General features: G+C 46.3%; 1 protein-coding gene across 1 annotated transcript; it reads right to left on the bottom strand.

Annotated features, from left to right (window-relative positions):
* Window positions 1-7,037: 7,037 nt before the first annotated feature.
* Window positions 7,038-17,787, bottom strand: LOC308396487 (5-hydroxytryptamine receptor 3A-like; the record flags this gene model as incomplete). The annotated part of the gene is made up of 9 exons (XM_080881832.1): window positions 7,038-7,255; window positions 7,493-7,780; window positions 7,950-8,160; window positions 8,754-8,914; window positions 9,478-9,647; window positions 10,208-10,317; window positions 10,437-10,481; window positions 10,644-10,807; window positions 17,733-17,787. The coding sequence occupies 9 exons, from the start codon at window positions 17,785-17,787 to the stop codon at window positions 7,038-7,040; spliced, it is 1,422 nt and encodes a 473-aa protein (XP_080737958.1).
* Between the last annotated feature and the right edge of the window lie 3,071 nt (window positions 17,788-20,858).

Below are 20,858 nucleotides of genomic sequence, written 5' to 3'. Positions count from 1 at the left end.
AACGCCTAAGTTCAGCGGCAAGACGCCATGGGAAGTGTTTATCGCACAGTTCGAGCTGTTAGCTGTTGCAGCTGGCTGGTCTGAGGAACATAAAGCTCTCCAATTGGCTTTGTGCCTGTGTGAGGATGCAGCTGCATGCCTGCTGCTGCTGACCGAGGAGCAGAGGGGAGATTATAATGCTCTGGTCGGAGCACTTCAGAGGTGCTTCGGGCAGTATAACCAACCAGTGCTGCTGAGGTCGGAGTTCCACAACAGACGCAGATTGCCAGGTGAGCCCCTCCGCATTTTGGCCCATGAAGTCGAGTGCCTTTGCCGGAGGGCGTATGACAGCATGCCACCATCAGTGCAGGCGGAGTTAGCTCGGGACCAGTTCCTGCAGGCCCTGAGCCCTAAAGAGCTCCGCATGCAAACTCAGCTTGCTCGGCCGGCCACACTCAGTGCAGCCCTGGAGCTAGCGTTGGAGAGGGAGATGCTTGCAGGATCCTCTGGGGGCGCTGATGACGCACACGTGGTGAGGGCTGTGTCAGCACCTGTGGAACAGATGGAGACGCCAGCGGGCCTGTGCAGTTTGGTGCAGACAGCTTCGCTGCAGTCGCCTTCCCCTCGGGCTGGCCCACACCGCCGACCTCAGAGCTGCTGGGGATGTGGACAAGTCGGACACCTCATCAGGCAGTGCCCCAAGCTTGCAGCGGTTCAGGGAAACGCCCACGGGCCCGTGTAGGCGGGAGTACACGGGCCTGGGAGAACGACATCCCCACACCACCGCCACCTCCACCCGGTGCGGCCATCACTGTGGGCTGGACCCAGGTTGGCGGCTTTTGCCATGTTCCAGTGACGATTGCGGGGGTGTCCTGTACGGCCCTGCTGGACACGGGATCCAATGCAACGCTGGTCCGACCCGATATTGTCCCAACCGGAGCTGCTGTACAACCGACTAACGTGCAACTTAAGACTGTGACCGGTGATCTGGCCCCAATGAGAGGGAAGGGAGTGTTCCAGTTCAAGGTGGGGGACCTCGGTGTGTCTTATGCTGCCTGGGTGGCTGACGTGCAGGACGCCTGCATCCTTGGGCTGGATTTTTTACGAGCCATTGGTGGTGTACTGGACTTAGGCAAAGGCCTCCTCGTACTCCCTGATGGGAAGAAGGTGCCGCTTATTCCTCCCCCGGTCTGCACAGCATCTGCCGCGGCGTCCACCTCCACCGCAGAGACCCCTGCAGACCCGCCAGCAGAACAGCGAGCGGAGGAGGAGGAGAGGCTCTCAGCAGTGAGGAGTATCTGGTCAAAGAACTGTGAGGGGCTGACTCCACAGCAGCAAGAGAGTCTATGGCAGGTACTAAAAGAGTTTAGTGACATTTTTGCCCTGAAAGAAAGTGATGTTGGCTTGACACACTTGGTAGAGCACGTCATTGAGACCGGGGATGCCCAGCCTATTAAAGTGCGCCCCCGCCGCCTGCCCCTGGCTCATCAGGAGGCTGCAGACAGGGAGCTGTGTGAAATGATGAAGGCGGGCATCATAGAACCATCTGATAGCCCGTGGGCCTCCGCGGTGGTGATGGTGCCTAAGAAAAAAAGTCCTAGGATGCGTTTCTGTGTGGACTACAGACCACTCAACAAAGTGACTAAGAAAGACTCTTACCCCCTTCCCAGGATTGATGAGTCCCTCGACTTAGTAGCCGGGTCCTCCTGGTTTTCCACCCTGGACCTGCGGAGTGGCTACTGGCAGGTGCCACTGTCCCCGGAATCCAGACCGAAGACAGCCTTCTGCACTAACAGGGGACTATGGCAGTTCAAAGTCCTGAGTTTTGGCCTTTGCAACGCTCCTGCGACCTTCGAGAGGCTCATGGACAGTGTGCTGGCTGGCGTCCCACGGCAACGGTGTCTGGTTTACCTGGATGATCTTCTAGTGCACGGGAGCTCCTTTGATGCTGCCCTGGATGCCCTGAGACAAGTGTTGGAGAGGGTGGCGGCTGCAGGCCTGAAGCTGCATCCCGACAAGTGCCACTTCATGAGGAGGGAGGTGGAGTTTCTGGGCCACAAGCTGGGTCGTGAGGGCATCAGCACTTTGGAGGAAAAAATTCACACCATTACCGAGTGGCCCACACCAGCAGACCAGAAACAGCTCAAAAGCTTCCTAGGACTGGCGTCTTATTACAGGAGGTTTGTGAAGGGCTTTTCCTCCATAGCCGCACCACTCTTCCACCTGCTGCAGAAGAACCGTGACTTCATCTGGACCCAGGACTGTCAGCAGGCGTTCGACACCCTCCGCAGATCGCTGACAGAGTCCCCAGTCCTTGCCCCCCCTGACCCCGCCCTGCCTTTTGTCCTGGACACTGACGCAAGTAATGTGGGGCTGGGAGCGGTGTTGTCGCAGGTTGGACCGGAAGGGGAGAAGGTGGTGGCGTACTTCAGCCGGGTCCTGAACAGGAGCGAGCGGCGCTACTGTGTCACACGACGAGAGCTGTTGGCTGTGGTGGCGGGGGTGAGACACTTTAAATACTACCTGTGCGGCACAGCATTTGTTGTCAGAACTGATCATGCTGCCCTTCAGTGGCTGATGTCTTTCAGGGAGCCAGAGGGACAGGTGGCTCGCTGGCTGGAGGAGCTCCAAGCCTTCAATTTCACCGTGGAGCACAGAGCAGGGACGCACCATTCTAACGCAGACGCCCTCTCTCGCCGCCCATGTGCTGCAGCTGGCTGCCGTTACTGTGAGAAGCGAGAGGAAATAGAGCGGGAACTCATGACAATAGATGGAGCAGCACAGCTCGCCTGCAGGGTTCTTCTGGTGGTGGATGCAGCGGAGTGGAGGGCACGGCAGGAACAAGACACAGACCTGCTGCCGGTCCTGCAGTGGCTGGAGAAGGGGGAGCAACCCCTTTGGGATGAGGTCACTGGGTTTTCCATCTGTACCAGGGGGCTGTGGGCCAAGTTTGCAGCTCTCAGGCTGAAGGAGGGGGTGTTGGAGCGTGCCTGGAAGGATCCTGCCACGGGGGAGGAGAGGTGGCAGGTTGTGGTGCCAAGGTCGCTGAGGTCAGCTGTGCTGGGAGCCTGCCATGGGAGCACTGGCTCTGGCCACTTTGGGGTCTCCAAGACTCTTCGCCGCCTCCGCCAGGGCTATTACTGGGGTCAACAGCGGAGGGATGTGGAGGACTTTTGCCGCAGCTGTGATGCATGTTCCTCACACAAAGGGCCACAGGACCAGTCCCGGGCTCAGCTTCAGCAGCAACCAGCAGGAGCTCCAATGGAGCGAGTAGCTGTGGACGTCATGGGCCCATTTCCTCGCACAGACAGAGGAAACCGCTATGTTCTTGTGGCCATGGACTATTTTACCAAGTGGCCGGAAGCATACGCCATCCCAGATCAGGAGGCTGAGACTGTCGCTGATGTATTAGTGGAGGGGATGTTCAGCCGCTTTGGGACAGCAGAGACCCTCCACAGTGACCAGGGGCGTAACTTTGAGTCCAAGGTATTTGCTGCCATGTGTGAACGCCTTGGGATTAAGAAGACCCGCACCACCCCACTTCACCCCCAAAGCGATGGGCTGGTGGAAAGGTTTAACAAGACGCTGGCCCAGCAGCTAGCCATCCTTACCTCAGAACACCAACAGGACTGGGATTACCATCTTCCCCTTACCCTCATGGCCTACAGGTCGGCAGTGCAGGACTCCACCCAATGTACACCTGCCCTGCTCATGTTAGGGAGAGAGCTGAGAACTCCTGCAGAGTTGGCTTTTGGGAAACCCCCGGACGCGCCAGAGGCACCACCGGGCCGGGACTACGCAAGGAAGCTGCAGGACCGGCTGGATTCTGCACATTCCTACGCCCGAGAGCAGCTGGCGAAGGCAGGCCTGCGCCAAAAGAGGAATTACGACATCACCACTAAAGGGAGGCACTTCCGTGCTGGGGAGCTGGTGTGGGTCTACAGCCCAAAGAGGAAGAAGGGACGGTGTCCTAAACTGGATAGCAGCTGGGTGGGGCCTTGCAGCGTCCTAGAGCGAGTGGGGGAGGTTGTTTACAGGGTGCAGTTGCCTCCTAGGGGGAGGATAGTAGCGCTGCACAGAGACCGGATGGCCCCCTACAGAGGACAGTCCCTCCCCTCCTTTCCAGAGGGACGTGTACAGAGCGTCCATGACCCTGCTCAGAGGGGCCCCCGACCGGGGCTGCGTTCCCCCCCCTCGGACTCTTCACCCCAAAGCCCCGAAGCTCCGCGTCCTCCTCAGGGGCTCAGGAGGTCAAGGAGGGAACGTAGGCTACCGCCCCGCCTCAGAGACTGTGTCGTTCCCTCGGGGACGAGGAACTTATTGCTGGGGGGGCAGTGTAACGATGGTTAAGTGTTACTGGACAGTGACATGTTGGTTTTCTCTGCACACTGTTGTTGTTCCTTTAAGATTCATGTTTGGTTGGGCTGCAGGAAGTAGTGAGGGTGGTGTACAGGAAGGGGTGGGGGGACCTGGTAGTTCTGTGTGTGTGCCAGGCTGAAGAGAGGTGTAGTTCGAGAGCGCTTCCCCCTGAGTTAACAACCCGCTGGCTTATGTGCCGAATAAACGGACAAGCTGAGACCCCAACCGTCTGGTTCTTGTGAACGTTACAATAATAATAGCGTCATAATGATTACAGGACATCAGATTACTTGTTCTTATCACTTAATAATGCAGGGTTCATCATATAGAAATAAAAAACTGAAGTTGTGCGCTATTTGAACACCTTGCCTGCCTGCAGCACTAAAGGACTCCGTGAGAGACGTCTGTCTCGCCCTAGCAGCACCTGTCCCTCTCCCACTCTTCAGTTCGCCTCAACATACGCTCGTCATATTCTGTGATATGATTTACTCTGAGGTGTTTGACACGGTTAGTGATGTTGCCACAACCATACATGCCAACCCTCCCGATTTTTCCAGGAGAATCCCGAATTTCAGTCCCCCTCCCGAAAATCTCCCGGAGCCACCATTCTCCCGAATTTCTCCCGATTTTCCACCCGGGCAACAGAATTGAAAAACCATATCGCAGAATTCATAGCGCGGCCCAGCCAATTCCAGTTTCCAACAATGACGGCAGCTACTTAGTTTTAATATTACTCTTTTTTCTCTTTCTGGGTCGCAAAAAAACTTTTAACATATTTTCAGGTGAGCATGTAGCTGTGTAAACTTCAAATATCTGAGCCGACCGACACATCGTCTTCAAACCCCCGCGGCCTTTCACTACTCGGGTTAAACATGATATATAAGTCACTTTGATAACTTAAATATGTTATTGTTTGGCTTTTTCAGTGTTTTATTTGTTCGTGAGTAAATCGGTTTGGCTGAGATTAAAGTTATTAGATTAGATTAAATTAAATTTAACTTTATTAATCCCTCGGGAGGGGTCCTCCGGGGTTTTCACACAGCTGAATAAACGTTAAACAAAAAACTAATTAAACAAAGTGTGAGACGGTCGAGAGTTTACGTCAGCGCCTGGTTATATTTTAGATAGCAAGGAGCAGACGGCAGAGTTTCACTCCACCGAGGGAGCTCGTGATGTACTACCCGGCTTTCTTTAGACCACGAAGGCCGGGTCCTCAGGTGGAAGCAGCCTCTGAATTTGGACACCCCCGCTGTTTCCGGGCCGGCCAATAATAACGGTGACATTTAACGTATTTTATCCGATAAATAAACCCTGTAAAATGCATTCATCCCCCCTCAACAGCCCTTTTGAATGTCTCCCTAGTATGGCCACAACACCTCACTCTTGGAGCACTTTTTTGCCACTTTTATCGCAAACCACGTCTCAGCTGTTTGTGGAGGTAAAATAAGTCCACACATGACTCCAATTACACTCAGCCATTGTTGTGAGTGGTGATGTGCGGATCGATCCTGAAATATCGATTCCTCCGATACCAGTCATTTATGTTCTAGAATTGATTCTCATATAAAATATCACTATTTTAGTAATTTAGGGTAAATATGTAGTTCATCATTAACAGGAACAGTGGAAAGAAACTATATCATTCGGATCGTTTACATTCAAAGGAACTACTTCCTCTTCCGCCTTTCATAGTCATGTGCGAAATACGGCTGTATAAATGTCTCGCAGCCCCTTGGCGTTTTTTTAAATCCTGCATATTATTAAAAGGTGGTGATGGCGAATAAATAGTCCATCAAAAGCTTTGTGGGTCAGTCCATCTCAGCCCAGGATCAACTTTATTGCTGGCTTATTGTTAATATCAGGTAACAACAACAAATTTTCATTTCCTACTTTATTGTTCATACTTTTTCTAAAGTAGATTTTCCTCTGTGACTTGTGTCTTTGATTTAAAAAATAATGGTAAGCATCACTGTTTTTATTTTCAGAATTACTAATTAAGATTTTATTTTCATTAAAATTTCTTTCTTTGACAAAATAAAAATAATAATAAATACGTGTGTGTGTTTAAAATGGATTAAAAATGTAATGCGTCTGAGAATTTATTACCACACGACTCTTCTTCAGCTGATTTCACACATAGAGACAAGAAAACTGCATTGTTATAGTTCACTTCAGTTATTATGTTACTGTTTTCTGTCATCAGATCTTGGGTTAATTTTAAAAAATTTGTAACTGGTAGGGTTAATAAAAGAAGCTACTGCTGTACATGATTAATGGTAAAAAGCAATAAATCTAAAGGCATGCTATATATATATTAGCACTTTGAAAATCTTACTGATCATGCAAAGCTCAAACCACATCGAATCATACATTCATCCACTTTAAGCAATATGATCTATCCCCAAATGCACAGCCAGTTTACAATCACCCGTTAACCTAACATGCATGTGTTTGGACTGTGAGAGAAAGGACCTTGTTGCTCTGAGGGAAGATTAACTCATTTATTACTGTGGCAGATGATGGTGATGATGACCAGCCCCTGTCCTAAAACCACTGCACTGTATTTATCAGTTGGCCTGTTTCAAAATTACAAGTAAATTATACTTTATGTTAGAGAAAAAAAATACAGTCCTTGTCATGCATTCACGTTTTCTAATTGTTTATACAAGACACCCATCCTGGATCATATCAATATTCATTTAGGTTTGAATGATCCAAATGCACCACATTGTGACAATAACCATAGCATAGCAGCTGATGATCAGTAGATAGATACGAAACAGCAGGAAGTCAAGGACATATCCTACATGGCACCACTGGTCCAACAGCTGGCTTTCCTTCTGCAGAGAGACGAGGTGGGCACGAAGTTCAGCAAGGTACTGACAGATCTGTTGCAGTTCAGGCAGAGCAGATGTACCTGGCAGAAAAGTGGAGATTAAAAAGTCAAATAAAGAGCACTCCATAATATATTTAACACCACAGATATCTTTTAATTTAATACAGAATAGAACATTTGCCCATGTAACCTTTTTGTATCTGAGTGAACCAAGTGATGCCTGCCAGTATGTTTTCTCAAATACTTTTAAGGTCACAAGATTTTTCAGCACCAATTGGCCATTGGCAGTAATGACAGAGTATTATGTAGGTTGGCTACCGTTACTAACTGGGTGCTGGTCAGGTGCCCGGCTGGCTGGTTGAATGATCCAAGGACCAGAACTGCCATTGGAGTTTCCAGGTTTATCCTTCTGTGGTGTAGAAGGCGGCTGGATATCTTCTGGCCAGCGGTAGCAGATGAGGTTTGCTATATGTTTGAGCACAACAATCCTAACCCACTTTGGAACCTCCCGATATTTCAAGGAGTTATGGTGGAGGACATTTGTAATGATGACTGTTTCCAGTAGACTGATAACCATGAGGGCAAGACACACTGAGAAATAGATACCTAGATTGAAGAATCAAAGGACAAACATTAAAGTAGTCATACATTTAACTTTTAAGATGTTGGCCGAGTTGTTTATCAGCACTTTTAACAGGCAGCTAAATTTGGGGCCTATAAGCCTTCCAACCATTTTCTTCTACTTATCTATAAGGTGGTTTATAACAGTATGCACCTATGATGGGAGTGCCATTTGCTGTACTTGGCAGCAGGTCGTTCATGATGAGCAGGAAGACTGTGTAGCCCAGGATGAGGGTCATTTTGAAGGAGGCACGGTCGACGCTATGGGGAGGCAGGTAGAAGGACAGGATGTCAATGAGCATGAGGAAAGAGCTTGGGATCAGAAGGTTGACCACGTAGAGCACTGGGCGCCGCTTTACGACCACCTAGTGAACAAGAAAGCACATGCAGTTTAGATGCATCTTCACAGGGTGTGACTTCTGTATTCAGAAAAGTGAGTTTTTAATTTTGCATTCGCTTTCTGTTGGTTCTTTTTTAGTTTCTATAAACTGATAGATACTGAATTAGTAAATGCTAAATTCTAAAATCTGTTCACCGACTCCTGTTTGGGGATGAGAATGTACAAAACCATCTGCCTGTTGCAGTTCAAAAAGTTTGTATAGGAGAAGTAAGAAAGGAAACAGTTAGCTAAAAATCACTTTAAAGGTCTACAGTGATGCAGTGGCTTGCAGATAATCTGTGGTCAAGCAGTAAAGCCTTTTGGATGGTTTTAAAAACAACTTCTGACCTTAATAATAAGAGACTCAGCTACATGTCACACTCTGTGTTGAGCTAAACTATACCTGCTGGCTTACATTGTATATTTGCCATACAGACACTAGTGGTAAATAGCATTAATAAGTAAGCATCAGTCCCATTGTTGCTGTGCTGTGGAGTCTCTGATGCCCAAATTAGTTTCAGTCTGTTATATTTGTTTTATTTAAAAGTAGGAAATTCAGTGAAAGTGTGGCTCTCTGACCCAGAAGGTGATGATGTCCCATTCGTCGATTCCAAATTTAAGTATGGAGGTCTTTCCCAGTATGTCCACCAGCTCCCACTCTCCACTTGCTTCCAGGTATCGTTTTGAGTTTAGAGACATCTCCTTAAAAGGCAGAGCTGGACTGACCCTCACATCCCGTACTATGTAAGACAACCACAGCAACACAATACACTGTTAGGTATACATACAAAAGTAATTTTGTAATTTGCACACAATGTATGATAGTTGTGTGATTGAAATGAAGATGTTTGGCTTTCATTTAAGCGGTTTAATAAAGGTATTCAATTAACCCTTTAGGAAATACAGACATTTTCAAACATAGTCCTTCAAATTAATTGGAGTCAGTCTCATAGCAGTTACCTAATCTCAACCCAAACAAACATGTTTTTTATTTATTTATTACAACCCAAAAAGACCCAAAAACAAACAGCAACTGAAGGTGGCTTCAGTAAAACCCTAGCAGGGAGGAAAGGGAGGAAACAGTATTTGGTTAGATGGCTTCTGCACTTCAGGCAGTCAGAGAATTTGTATCCCAGTATTAAAAACAATTATTATGTTTAAAATTATGTTACTTTGTTCCATTAATATTATTTAGCCACTGAAGATGTGAACTATGTGTAAAATTGGCTGTAATTCCTAAAACGGCTGATGCAATTTTTTTGTTAAACCCTCTGAATTAAAGCTGAAAGCAGCCCATTCTTACTGGTGTGCATGTAAGAGCCAAATGTAAATGTGCAGTTCTGCACATCAAAAGGAAAACTGAAGATCTCCAGATTGCAGGATGAGACGAGCCGCAGCATCCTGTCCCAGCGGATGTGACCCGTGTGGTTAACGTAGACGTAAGGACATGCCTGGGAGACGTCGTCATCCACACTGGCAGGGGGAGGTGGGGAAATTAGGAAATAGTATAATATTGAACAAAAACAATGACAGAAAAGAGAGATCGTATTTGTATCAGTCCCACTGTGGATACATATGTATGAGACAGTGTAAAGTAAAAATAGAACTAAATACAAGTACAGTCATTATTTATAACTCCATAGTTTTATAAGTGCCCCTGTAAGTAATTACAGTAATCAAGTACACACAATACTAGGACCATAAGAGGTCTGTATCCATCCTTATTACACCTGTGGTTCCTCCACTGTGACAAGCTAAAATGTCTGCATGAAAAGGTCGATAATGTACCTGCAGATGACATCTTAGAATATCGACATGGTTTGTATTTTGTAACTGGACTTCAGGATCTTTGGCTGATTCCAAGCCTGTTCACAAAAATATCTTTTTCAGATCTGTATCAGCATTTCATGCTTATCACTCTGTACTTATGGCAACTATGCATGTGTGGTTTTGTGCTTAAAGGTTCATTTTGCTGAGCTGATTAAATGTATAAATGTTATTATTTAAAAAAATGTTTTATTTGAAGTGCTTACAACTCATAAACAATGATGTCCGGAGACCAGAGCTCCTTCACAGGTAGAGAAATCTTCGTGACACCATCACACTCCTTGGGGTCCCAGACCAGGAACTCATTGTGCCAGTACTGCCACAGAAGTAATGCATTCATTTTAAACCTCCAGTGTAACATTTAAATATGTGAGCAGCTTTTTACAGTGTCCATGGTTATACTTACTATAAGTTTGACATTTATTGAGTACTTACCAGTCTCAGCCACAAGAAAGTAGTGAGCATCTGAGTTTTCTCATTCTGAAATACAGTGAATATGAGTAAACCTGTTGTTGACTGGTACCACTCAATTCGAGTTAAAACAGCATTAAATAAGAATAGGTATGATAATAATATGGGGTTTTAGAGAAATTCCTTAAGAAGTCTTGGTGCATTTCTTAAAGTGGTAATAAGGAAACTCACCACACCGAGGACAGCATACAAAGTGAAGGAGATGTTGGCTATGGTGGGATTGCTGAGGTTCACGGCTGGCCTGAAGGGTTGGAGGTCAAAGACAGCCTGCAAGGACTCGTGTGTTGGGCCACTGTGGCCATTTTTACAAGACAGTATACTGTAACATACAGACACTGACCACAGAGAAAATGTATTTCATAAAAACAACAAAACACAAAGAATAAACTTTGCTTTTGAGTTTTTGCCTTTATGGATTTTTACCTATAGTGTCAGTTTAGATGGGGTGACCAAGAGGGTCACCTCAAGGCACTTTATATTGTAAGATAAAACCCCTAAAATAATGACCCCCTTGGAGCAAGCACAATAAATTGAAATCTATTAATTACTGTATTTTTCTGACCATAAGGCACACGGATTATAAGGCGCACTGTCGATGAACGGGTCTGTGTTTTTATACATAAGGCGCACCGAATTATAAGGCGCTTGTTAAGCAAAACAAGCATTAGCATTCATCCTCCAGCTTCACTGTTTATGCTATGCTATGCTAATATAGCTGTGCTGCTAGCGATCACGGAGCACATCATTATATACCAGCTGGCCCAGGGGTGTCAAACTCAAATACACAGTGGGCCAAAATTCAAAACTGGAACAAAGTCGCAGGCTAACGTTAATATTTATTGAAATATATTTATTCCTCCAGATATAAGAATGAATCTTTTCTTATGGACTCAAAAACGTTTTGCTGAAAAACTGAATATGGAACAAGCAAAGCTTAATACTAAACTGTGGTGGACCACTGGAGGGCTCCACTCACACCCAGTTCTCAGGAAGTGTTGTTGCTGTGTTTTGGAGGGAAAGTGTTCAGTTCTGTGGTGATGAGTAATAAACGAGCAGTGTTTATCGAGAGCTCTCGTGTTGTCTGTGTTTACCTCCACATTGGTGACCCCTGACTCGAACATGCTGCAGTCCGATGGTGGCGCCGACTCCGCTCTGGATGCATCAGCAGCCGCCAGCTCTCTGCCTCCGGCTGCAGCTACGTTTGCTGTGGCGCTCGAGCTGCCGGACTTTTGGCTTCACGATCCCCCGTCGTGGTTCGTGCACGTGGAGGCTCAGTTTGCCCTTCGTGGCATCTCGGCTGACGACACGAAATATCACCATGTGGTGGCTTCTCTCGACCCGCTAGCCACCCGTCGTGCGTTGACTCTCCTCCGGGACCCACCCACCCGAGGGAAGTACGCTGCCCTTAAGGAGCTGCTTCTTCGGCGCTATGCCCTCACCGACGCAGAGCGAGCCGAGAAGCTCCTCTCCCTCTCAGGCCTAGGTGGCGGTACGGCTCTCGAACTGATGGAGCACATGCTATCCTTTCTCGGACCGGACGACGGGGGATTCCTCTTCGCCCACATCTTCCTCCAACAGCTGCCGGCGGCCGTGAGAGCCGGCCTCGCCAACTCTCCGCTTCTGGGCACGAAGGATTATCGCTCCCTGGCTGAGGATGCGGATCGTATTCTCCTGGCTACCTGCACTTTCCACGATCACGACCTAGTTCCAGCCTCGCCGGCGGCGCCTTCCACTTCCCCGCTGACCTGCCACGACGTACCCGATCCTTCGCTGACGGCAAAGATCGCGGCACAGCGACACCACGGACGGGACCTCTGTTTCTACCATCAGCGTTTTGGCGCCGGAGCGCGCCGCTGCCTGCCGCCTTGCGCTTTTCCGACCCTGGGACATGGACCCCGCCAGCACGCTGTAGCGGCCGCGACCGCTGGCGACAAAGAAAAACTGCTCTTCATAGAAGACTCGCGCTCTGGGAGACGTTTCCTGGTCGACTCTGGCTCCCAGAAGAGCCTCCTTCCCCCGTCCGGAGCCGACAGTTTAGCAGCAGGCTGCGGACCGCAGCTTATTGCGGCTAATGGCTCTCCCATCGCAACGTTCGGGGAAAGGTCCGTGACTGTTTGTTTTCATGGTCGGGATTTCCAATGGACCTTTGTTGTTGCCGCTAGCTCTGTACCTATTTTGGGCGCTGATTTTCTTTGTGCCCACGGACTGCTGGTCGATGTCGCTAACAGACGCTTAATCGATGCACTGTCTTTTTCTTCAATACCCTGTTTCACTCGCGCCATCGAGCCCCTGAATCGGGCTAATTTAGTGACTTCAGGGAATGTTTTTCAGCGTTTGCTCTTGGAGTTCCCTTCACTGACTGTTCCTAATTTCTCGAACACGGCAACGAAGCACGGGGTTGAACATTATATTCCGACGGTCGGTTCCCCGGTGTTCGCACGCGCGCGAGTTTGCCGCAATGGAGCGCCTCGGCATAGTGCAGCGCTCGAATAGTGCCTGGGCTTCTCCGCTACACATGGTGCCCAAGTCAGACGGTCGGTGGCGGCCGTGTGGGGATTTTCGCCGTTTGAATAATGTCACGGAGAATGACCGTTACCCCATTCACCACATCCAGGATTTTTCCGCCCACCTCGCCAGCACCTCGATTTTTTTCTAAAATTGACTTGGTGCGGGGGTATCACCAGGTTCCCGTGCGCGCCGAAGACGTCCCCAGAACTGCCGTTATTACCCCTTTCGGCCTGTTTGAATTTTTGCGCATGCCGTTCGGCCTGAAAGGCGCCGCCCAGACTTTTCAGCGGTTGATGGACTCTGTTTTGCGCGGGCTGCCTTTCGTCTTCGTGTACCTTGACGATATATTGGTGGCCAGCTGCTCTGAGAGTCAGCACGCGTCCCATCTGCATCAGGTTTTCCAGCGCTTGGCGGCACACGGCCTGATCGTCAACCCCTCCAAGTGCCAGTTCGGCTTGCCGGTTCTGGATTTCTTGGGCCGCCGCATTTCCGCTGACGGTGTGGTTCCGTTGCCAGACAAGGTCCGGGCCGTTTCGGCTTTTCCGCGTCCTGCGTCAGTTAAAGCGCTGCAGGAGTTCTTGGGGATGGTCAATTTCTACAACCGCTTTCTCCCCAGAGCTGCGCACCTGCTGCAGCCTCTCTATGCTGCCTTGAAGGGTAAAACAGCTAAGGACCCGATTGATTGGCTCCCTGAACGCATCCAGGCATTTTCTGGGGCCAAGACCGCACTGGCAAACGCCGCCCTGCTGGCCCACCCGTTTCCGTCGGTGGAGATTGCGTTGACCTCCGACGCGTCGGACGTGGCAGTGGGCGCAGTGTTAGAACAGCGGGTCTCTGGTGTCTGGCAACCGCTCGCTTTTTTTAGTCGCACGCTTAGAGACAGTGAGCGCAAATATAGCGTTTTTGACAGGGAGTTGCTGGCCCTACACCTCGCCACACGGCATTTTCGTTTTTTTCTCGAGGGTCGGAGCTTCACCGCGTACGTCGATCATAAACCTTTGACATTCGCGATGTCCAAGGTCTCTGATCCATGGAGCGGGCGCCAGCAGCGCCAGTTGGCAGCCATTTCCGAGTTCACAACGGACATTCAGCACGTGGCTGGTAAGTCCAACTGCGTGGCTGACTGTCTATCCCACGTGCTGGTTTCTCCTGTTTATGTTGGCATAGACTTTGAGGCTATGGCCGCTGACCAACAGGCCGACCCGGACGTCCTTTCCCTTCGGTCTGCGCAAACGGGCCTTGTACTGGAGGACAGACCCGTGTGGAACGGCGGGCCTAGCCTGCTTTGCGATGTTTCCACCAGCCGTCCACGCCCTGTAGTTCCCCTTTCGTGGCGTCGTCGCGTTTTCGACTCCGTACACGCCCTCTCTCATCCAGGCGTCCGGGCCTCGGTCAAGCTGGTCAGCTCTAGGTTCGTTTGGCCGGGCCTTCGTAAATCGGTGAAAGACTGGGCAGCCGCGTGTATCCCATGCCAACGCACTAAGATCCATAGGCACACACAGGCGCCCCTCGAATCCTTCCGCGTTCCAGGGAGGCGTTTTGATCATGTGCATGTGGATCTGGTTGGTCCTCTGCCGCAGTCACAAGGTTTCACGCACCTTTTGACTGTAGTGGACCGCACAACCCGCTGGCCTGAGGCAGTGCCTCTGGCCTCCACTACAGCAGCAGCAGTGGCCAGGGCATTTTTGTCAACGTGGGTTTCGCGTTTCGGTCCCCCCGCCGACATTACCTCAGACAGGGGCCCCCAGTTCGTTTCCGAGTTTTGGTCTGCCATGGCTGACGGCCTGGGGGTCAAGGTCCACCGCACCACTGAGTACCACCCGCAGGCCAACGGGATGTGCGAACGTTTCCACCGGTCGCTTAAGGCCGCGTTCCGTGCTTCTCTCACAGATGGCAACTGGGTTGACCGTCTTCCATGGGTTTTACTGGGGTTGCGCTGCGCGGTTAAAGAAGACCTTGGGGTTTCCCCGGCTGAACTTGTCCTTGGTCAGCCCCTCCGGGTCCCCGGGGAATTCTTGCCTGAGAGCCCACCCCCGTGCTTCGCTCCCTCTGTGCTGTCTCTCCGTGCCCCAAGAGACTCGTTTTCTCTTCCTGGCCCAGTGCACCATTGTGTGCCTGACACCTTTGTTCCGAGGTCGTTGGACTCTTCGCAGTTTGTTTTTGTCAGGCATGACGCTCATAGGCCTCCGCTGCGTCCACTGTATGACGGCCCCTTTCGGGTTATTCAACCGGGCCGGAAGCATTTCCTTTTGGATTTTGGGGGTCGGCAGGAGGCTGTTTCTATTGACAGACTTAAACCAGCACATGTGCTTCTGGATGACCAAGTGGTGCCGGCTCAGGCCCCCCGCCGTGGCCGCCCGCCTTCCACTGGACTGGACAACCCTGCTTCTTCCTCTGGGAGTGCCCCCCACCTGGCGGGGCCCGAGCTATCTTCAGTTTTTCCTGACCGTCCGTGCCAGCCTGGCCCTCAGGCTCGTTTCCCCTCCGCCAGCTCTCCACCTCCCCGGTTCAGCCGTTCTGGACGTTTAATTAAAGCAAGGGTTCTGGACTAGGGGATGACCCTACTGGGTGTTCGGGGGGGGGGGGGGGGCATGTGTGGTGGACCACTGGAGGGCTCCACTCACACCCAGTTCTCAGGAAGTGTTGTTGCTGTGTTTTGGAGGGAAAGTGTTCAGTTCTGTGGTGATGAGTAATAAATGAGCAGTGTTTATCGAGAGCTCTCGTGTCGTCTGTGTTTACCTCCACAAAACAATATATATATATTAGCTGTATAATACCAGTAGGCCAGCTCTAATAGTAATTTGGTATGGCTTCGCGGGCCAAATGTAATTAGGTTGCGGGCCAAATTTGGCCTGCGGGCCAGAGTTTGACACCTATGAGCTAGCCCAACTTCAGTAACCCTACAAACGTCACTGCTGTTTAGTTTTCTGTCTTCATTTATGTTGGAAGTGATAGCAGAGCTGTATGTTTGAATTGTTTCAGAAATCTCTCAGTCAGAACATGCTATATCATATTTAGGTGGAAACTAGCGAGCTAACTTACGGCTAACTTCTATCTCTGTTAAATTTAATAAATCCTATTTTCATGGATGCCTGGATGTTAAACGTAATTGTTACATCTGGTAAAGCAGCAACGCTGATCATTTTATTAAAGATGAAAGAATTTAGACAGTTTTTACCTCTCATTGATGCCGCAGTGTTGATTTGACTTTGGGACCCGAGGCGGATGGATTGTTGGACCCAGATTACTCCGCGAGGCTCCTGACTACGGTAGCCATAATGCTCCAACAATCCATCAGCAGTGCGGCTTCATAGCTTACAAAAGTCGTACTAAAACATTTTTGACAGTTTTTTGAACGCTGTGCCACATAAAATCGGTTCCAGGTCAGTAAGCACAACCAGAATTCATACATAAAGCACACCGGCGCACTGTCGTTTTTTGAGAAAATTAAAGGATTTTAAGTGTGCTTATAGTGTGAAAAATACAGTAGATATGATTCAGAAAGGTCATTGGAGAGAATTGTACTAAACAAATATCAGTAGTAGTGCAAGTAGCTGTACATAATATTAGCTGTGAGATGGCGATGACTAATTTATTCTCTGATGGTTTAAATGTATTTTGTGAAAATATTCATTTAGTCATTAGTTGTTTCGATTAAAGAAAAACTTGATTCAGCAGCTCTGACTGTTTGTCAGCTTGGTTACAGTGTTGAAAAGAAACCTTATGATTCTATTCTCTTTTTTCAGCAATGAACAATAAGTGCCCTAGCTTCACCGAGGAGTTTTTAATTTTTGGTTTTTAAAGCGCAACAAACTTTTTTCTTAAACTAAATAAGCGTCTTCTAAATTAGTGAGATGACTTTTCCTCTCCAGTTTACAGCTTATCTGCTTTCAGGTGTGTGTTTATGAGTTACACTAGGCACTTCTGATTGTAGACTTTATGATGGATTTTTATAGGCGTATTTCATACATAAGACATAATAATGTGTATGTACAAAATGTTACTTAGTTCTATCATTTTCAATCAGCCAGATTTGTTTTGATTCTTAACTGAATATTTTAAAATGTATGTACTAACACTGTATGATAATTCTTCATATTTAAACAATAAGAACAAGAGTCTAATGTCCTGTATTCATTATAAACGTATAGTTTGAAATACTCTCATTTTTAATCCAAACACATCAAGTTTTTGCTCAAAGTATCGGTATTGGATCAGTATTGCTGCCTGAATTTTACTGTATTATCAGATCAGAAAGGAAATCAGTGGTATTGCACATAAGATAAAGGGGGGGGGGGGGGGGGGGGGGATGATTGAACTTATTTATAGCACTTTTAGAAAGAGATCTGCTGTAATCAAATGTTATTCATCAAATGTCAAATCAAATGTTATTCATTAAAAGCCATTAAACAATAACGACAGTTGCCAACTAGAAGATGAAATAACAAAAAATATTTATAGCAGTAAAAAAAACAAACGTCTTTGCAGTACTTATACTTAGAAAGTGTGATTCTAGCATACCACAGTGACATAAACTAAATGTACAAAAGGGAAAAGAAACAAATATATTTGCACAGTAAGACTGATTTTAACCTGAACCTGACAGATAAAACCTTTACATTAGTAATAATTAAAATAATAACAGTCATGCTTATCATTATTATTAAAAACATTTGTTGCAGATGAAAACCTGCTTAGGTTTAGAAAATAAAGTATGAACACTTAAGTAGGAAATAGAGGTGTTATCATTACCTGACATTAAGAGTAATCCTGTGATGAAGTTGATTCTCTGCTGAGACGGGCTCATGCTGAAAGCTTTTGATAGACTAAACTTTCTCCACCACCACCTTTTAATAATGTGCAGTGAAAAGCTCCTCCTGATAACACACACACACACACATACTTGTTTTTGTCTCTTAAAGAAATATTGTAATGATGAACCTCTGGAGATTTAGTGCCTCCTTAACCACAGCCACTACCTGCCTTACCCCGAACAAAACAGCAATCTTAAGACTAATAAACACTCTATTGTTTAAATCATCAATGTTTTATACACATTTTATAAGTGTCTCACAAATAACAGATTTCACTAAAAAAGAACAACAAAAATAATAAACAAAACAATATATGTGCTAGAACTCTGTTGTGCATACCTGTCAAACTTTCAGGACCCTTTAACACGTTTTTTTGTGTTATTATCTCTTTTATTGGGACAGCTGTTGAACATAACAGTAGTTTGCCTTTTTACACTTTCTTTGCTGTCACATTTTAACTTGTAATTGAAAAATAAAGAAGACAGAAAAAGAAGAGAAAAGAAAAGAAGAAGAGAAAAAAAAAACTAGGGTTAGGAGGCAGCAGGGCAGGTAGGTTTACGTAGTACTCAGGGTTGTAACATCATATACAAAATCACACCTCATATGCTTAACATAGTCTGTCCATTTAGACCATATTCCATAGAAGGTATCCCTCTGAAGTTTAAGAGAAAATGACACTTTTTCCATCGTATAGATCTCTTGTACAGAATGTATCCAGTCTTCTATCGTTGGTGGTTCAGGCTTAAGCCATCTTCTCGTAAGAGGCTTTTTACTTGCGGCCAGAAGGATATACAGGAGTCTTCTGTCATTGGAATTCAGTTTATCCACTGGTGCATTGCACAAAAATATGGTCTCAAAAGTTGAAGGAAAAACAAATGAAAAAACATTTTGTAAATGATCATGGATTAGAGACCAATACTGGCGAATAACTTTACAGTCCCAAACCTTTAACATGTTTTATTATGCAAACAGTCACAATGGCAGATTATTTCAGTCTGTTTGAGGTCACTGAGGCCTCGTGAATAGATTAAAAAACAAACACACAAACCAAAAATCACCAACAAAAATAGCAGTAAATAGAAAACTGTGGTCTATGCAATGCGTCACAAACACATACAGGGTAGCACAGAACTTGTTTTTCACACCTACAGTAACCGTTCACCCATTTTGTTTTTCAGCACCTCCACCTGTGGGAGCAGCAGTCTTTTCCGATACCTTTCGGTGTGTACTGTGCTAATGATCCACACAATTATTTTTGGATTTATGCTTTTTTGAAAACCTATGACAGACTCTGACCCTGATACATAGCTTAAAATAAAATGTATGATTCTTAAATTGTACATTTTGTCATAAACAAAGACAAGAACAAGGACCCAAGGTGCCAATCAAGAAAGACACCCCTACTTCAAAACTCACACCTTCAAGCTTGAATGAAGTTTGCATCTGTCCACGTGGACAAACCAAACGCTTTCTAGAGAACATTTTTATGGTCAGACAAGACAAAGATTGAACTATTTGGCCTCAATAACAAGCGGTGTGTTTGGAGTAAAGGTGAGACTTTGAAACCAAAGAACACTAAACTGTCAACCATGATAGTGGTAGCAAAATACTCTGGTGCTGTTATGCTACCAGTAGTACTTGTAGATAACACAAATGGACGGAATATTCAAACGGAAGACCACCTTCAAATTATTTAACTTTACTACAAATCAACATCTAGATGTTTGCAACACATTTCAATGTTCCCAAAGGATAATGAAAGCAAACACACATCAACACTGGTTTTGGAATGCATAAAGCAGACTAACATTAAGCTTCACCATCCAAGTCAGGAAACTAACCACTATCAAATCTGCCAAAAAGAGTAATCAATTATCTTGAATTATGCCCAACCCATATGGAAAAGAAATAGAAAAAACTTATAAAAGACTTGCATCAGATGTGGCCTACTTCATATAGTGAATCATATAAGACTTATATGATTTACTCATGAAAGTGGCCACTTTCATATATTGTTTTAGTAAGTATCCAAAACATACAAGTTTCATTTATATAATTTTTCTAGGGTTCTTATATCTGTTTTCACTCTTGTATGCTTTTCATACAAGTTTCATACAAGACAGATACAAACTTTATAAGATTTATATATATCTTTTCCATATGGGAAGGCTTGTTGATGGCTGCACAAAACCACACAAAAAGATATATAACCAAAAATTAGTGGGGGTGGCTATTTATATTCGACTGTGTGTGTATACTCTTAACCCTGTGTGGATTAGAGAAAATCCAAAATAATTCTAACTTGTTGTTTTTAAAAGTCATTAAAGATGTATGATGTAGAACTCTTGGAAGGCTCAAATTACCCCGATAATCAGGTTCATAATGAAATTATATATTAAACTTGGAGCTACTAGTCAGGCAAGTGTGAAATGAAACACAGAAAAGTAACATTTTGAATATTGTAAACACTTGCTAAATCAATAAATTCAGCATATTATAATCCTTTTTTTTAACCAGATGAACTCTGTAGGTGACTGATCTGTTGATTTCATCTGAAGCCAAACACAGTGGTTATAAAGCAGACAGAAGACAAGATTCATGACTAATAGATGGTCAACGACCAACCCAGTTCCTTCAACACGCTGTCCCCCAGGTGTGGTTGGATGGGTGTGAGGGTTTCTCTAGATGCGCATACTCTGCAGATCTGTTAATGAGAAGCTGTCTGTCTTCATGTTGCTAAATATAATGTACTGAGTGAACTGCAGTTAACTTTTCCAAATGGCATTGTATTTTTACTTTTTGTATTTAAATTGAATTTCTTTATAATTCCAAAGGATATTAATCAGTGGGACACCAGTAGTGGAATTTTAAATGCTGTTTAATCAATTACACCATCCATTCATGTATTTTAAACAGAGATGAGAAGACAGGCTTCCATGCACTTCCATAACTCAACCAAACAAAAGAAATCAACAACAATCTGAGCAAGTATTGCACTTTTTCCATCTCAGTTGCTTGTTAAAATTAATTGTAAACTGCAAAACTGACAACTAACTGACCAAGA

The sequence above is a fragment of the Rhamphochromis sp. 'chilingali' genome (genome assembly GCF_963969265.1).
Source record: "Rhamphochromis sp. 'chilingali' genome assembly, chromosome: 5".
Classification (NCBI taxonomy): domain Eukaryota; kingdom Metazoa; phylum Chordata; class Actinopteri; order Cichliformes; family Cichlidae; genus Rhamphochromis; species Rhamphochromis sp. 'chilingali'.
Note: the sequence above shows the minus strand (reverse complement) of the source record. Positions and strands in the feature narration are given on the sequence as shown.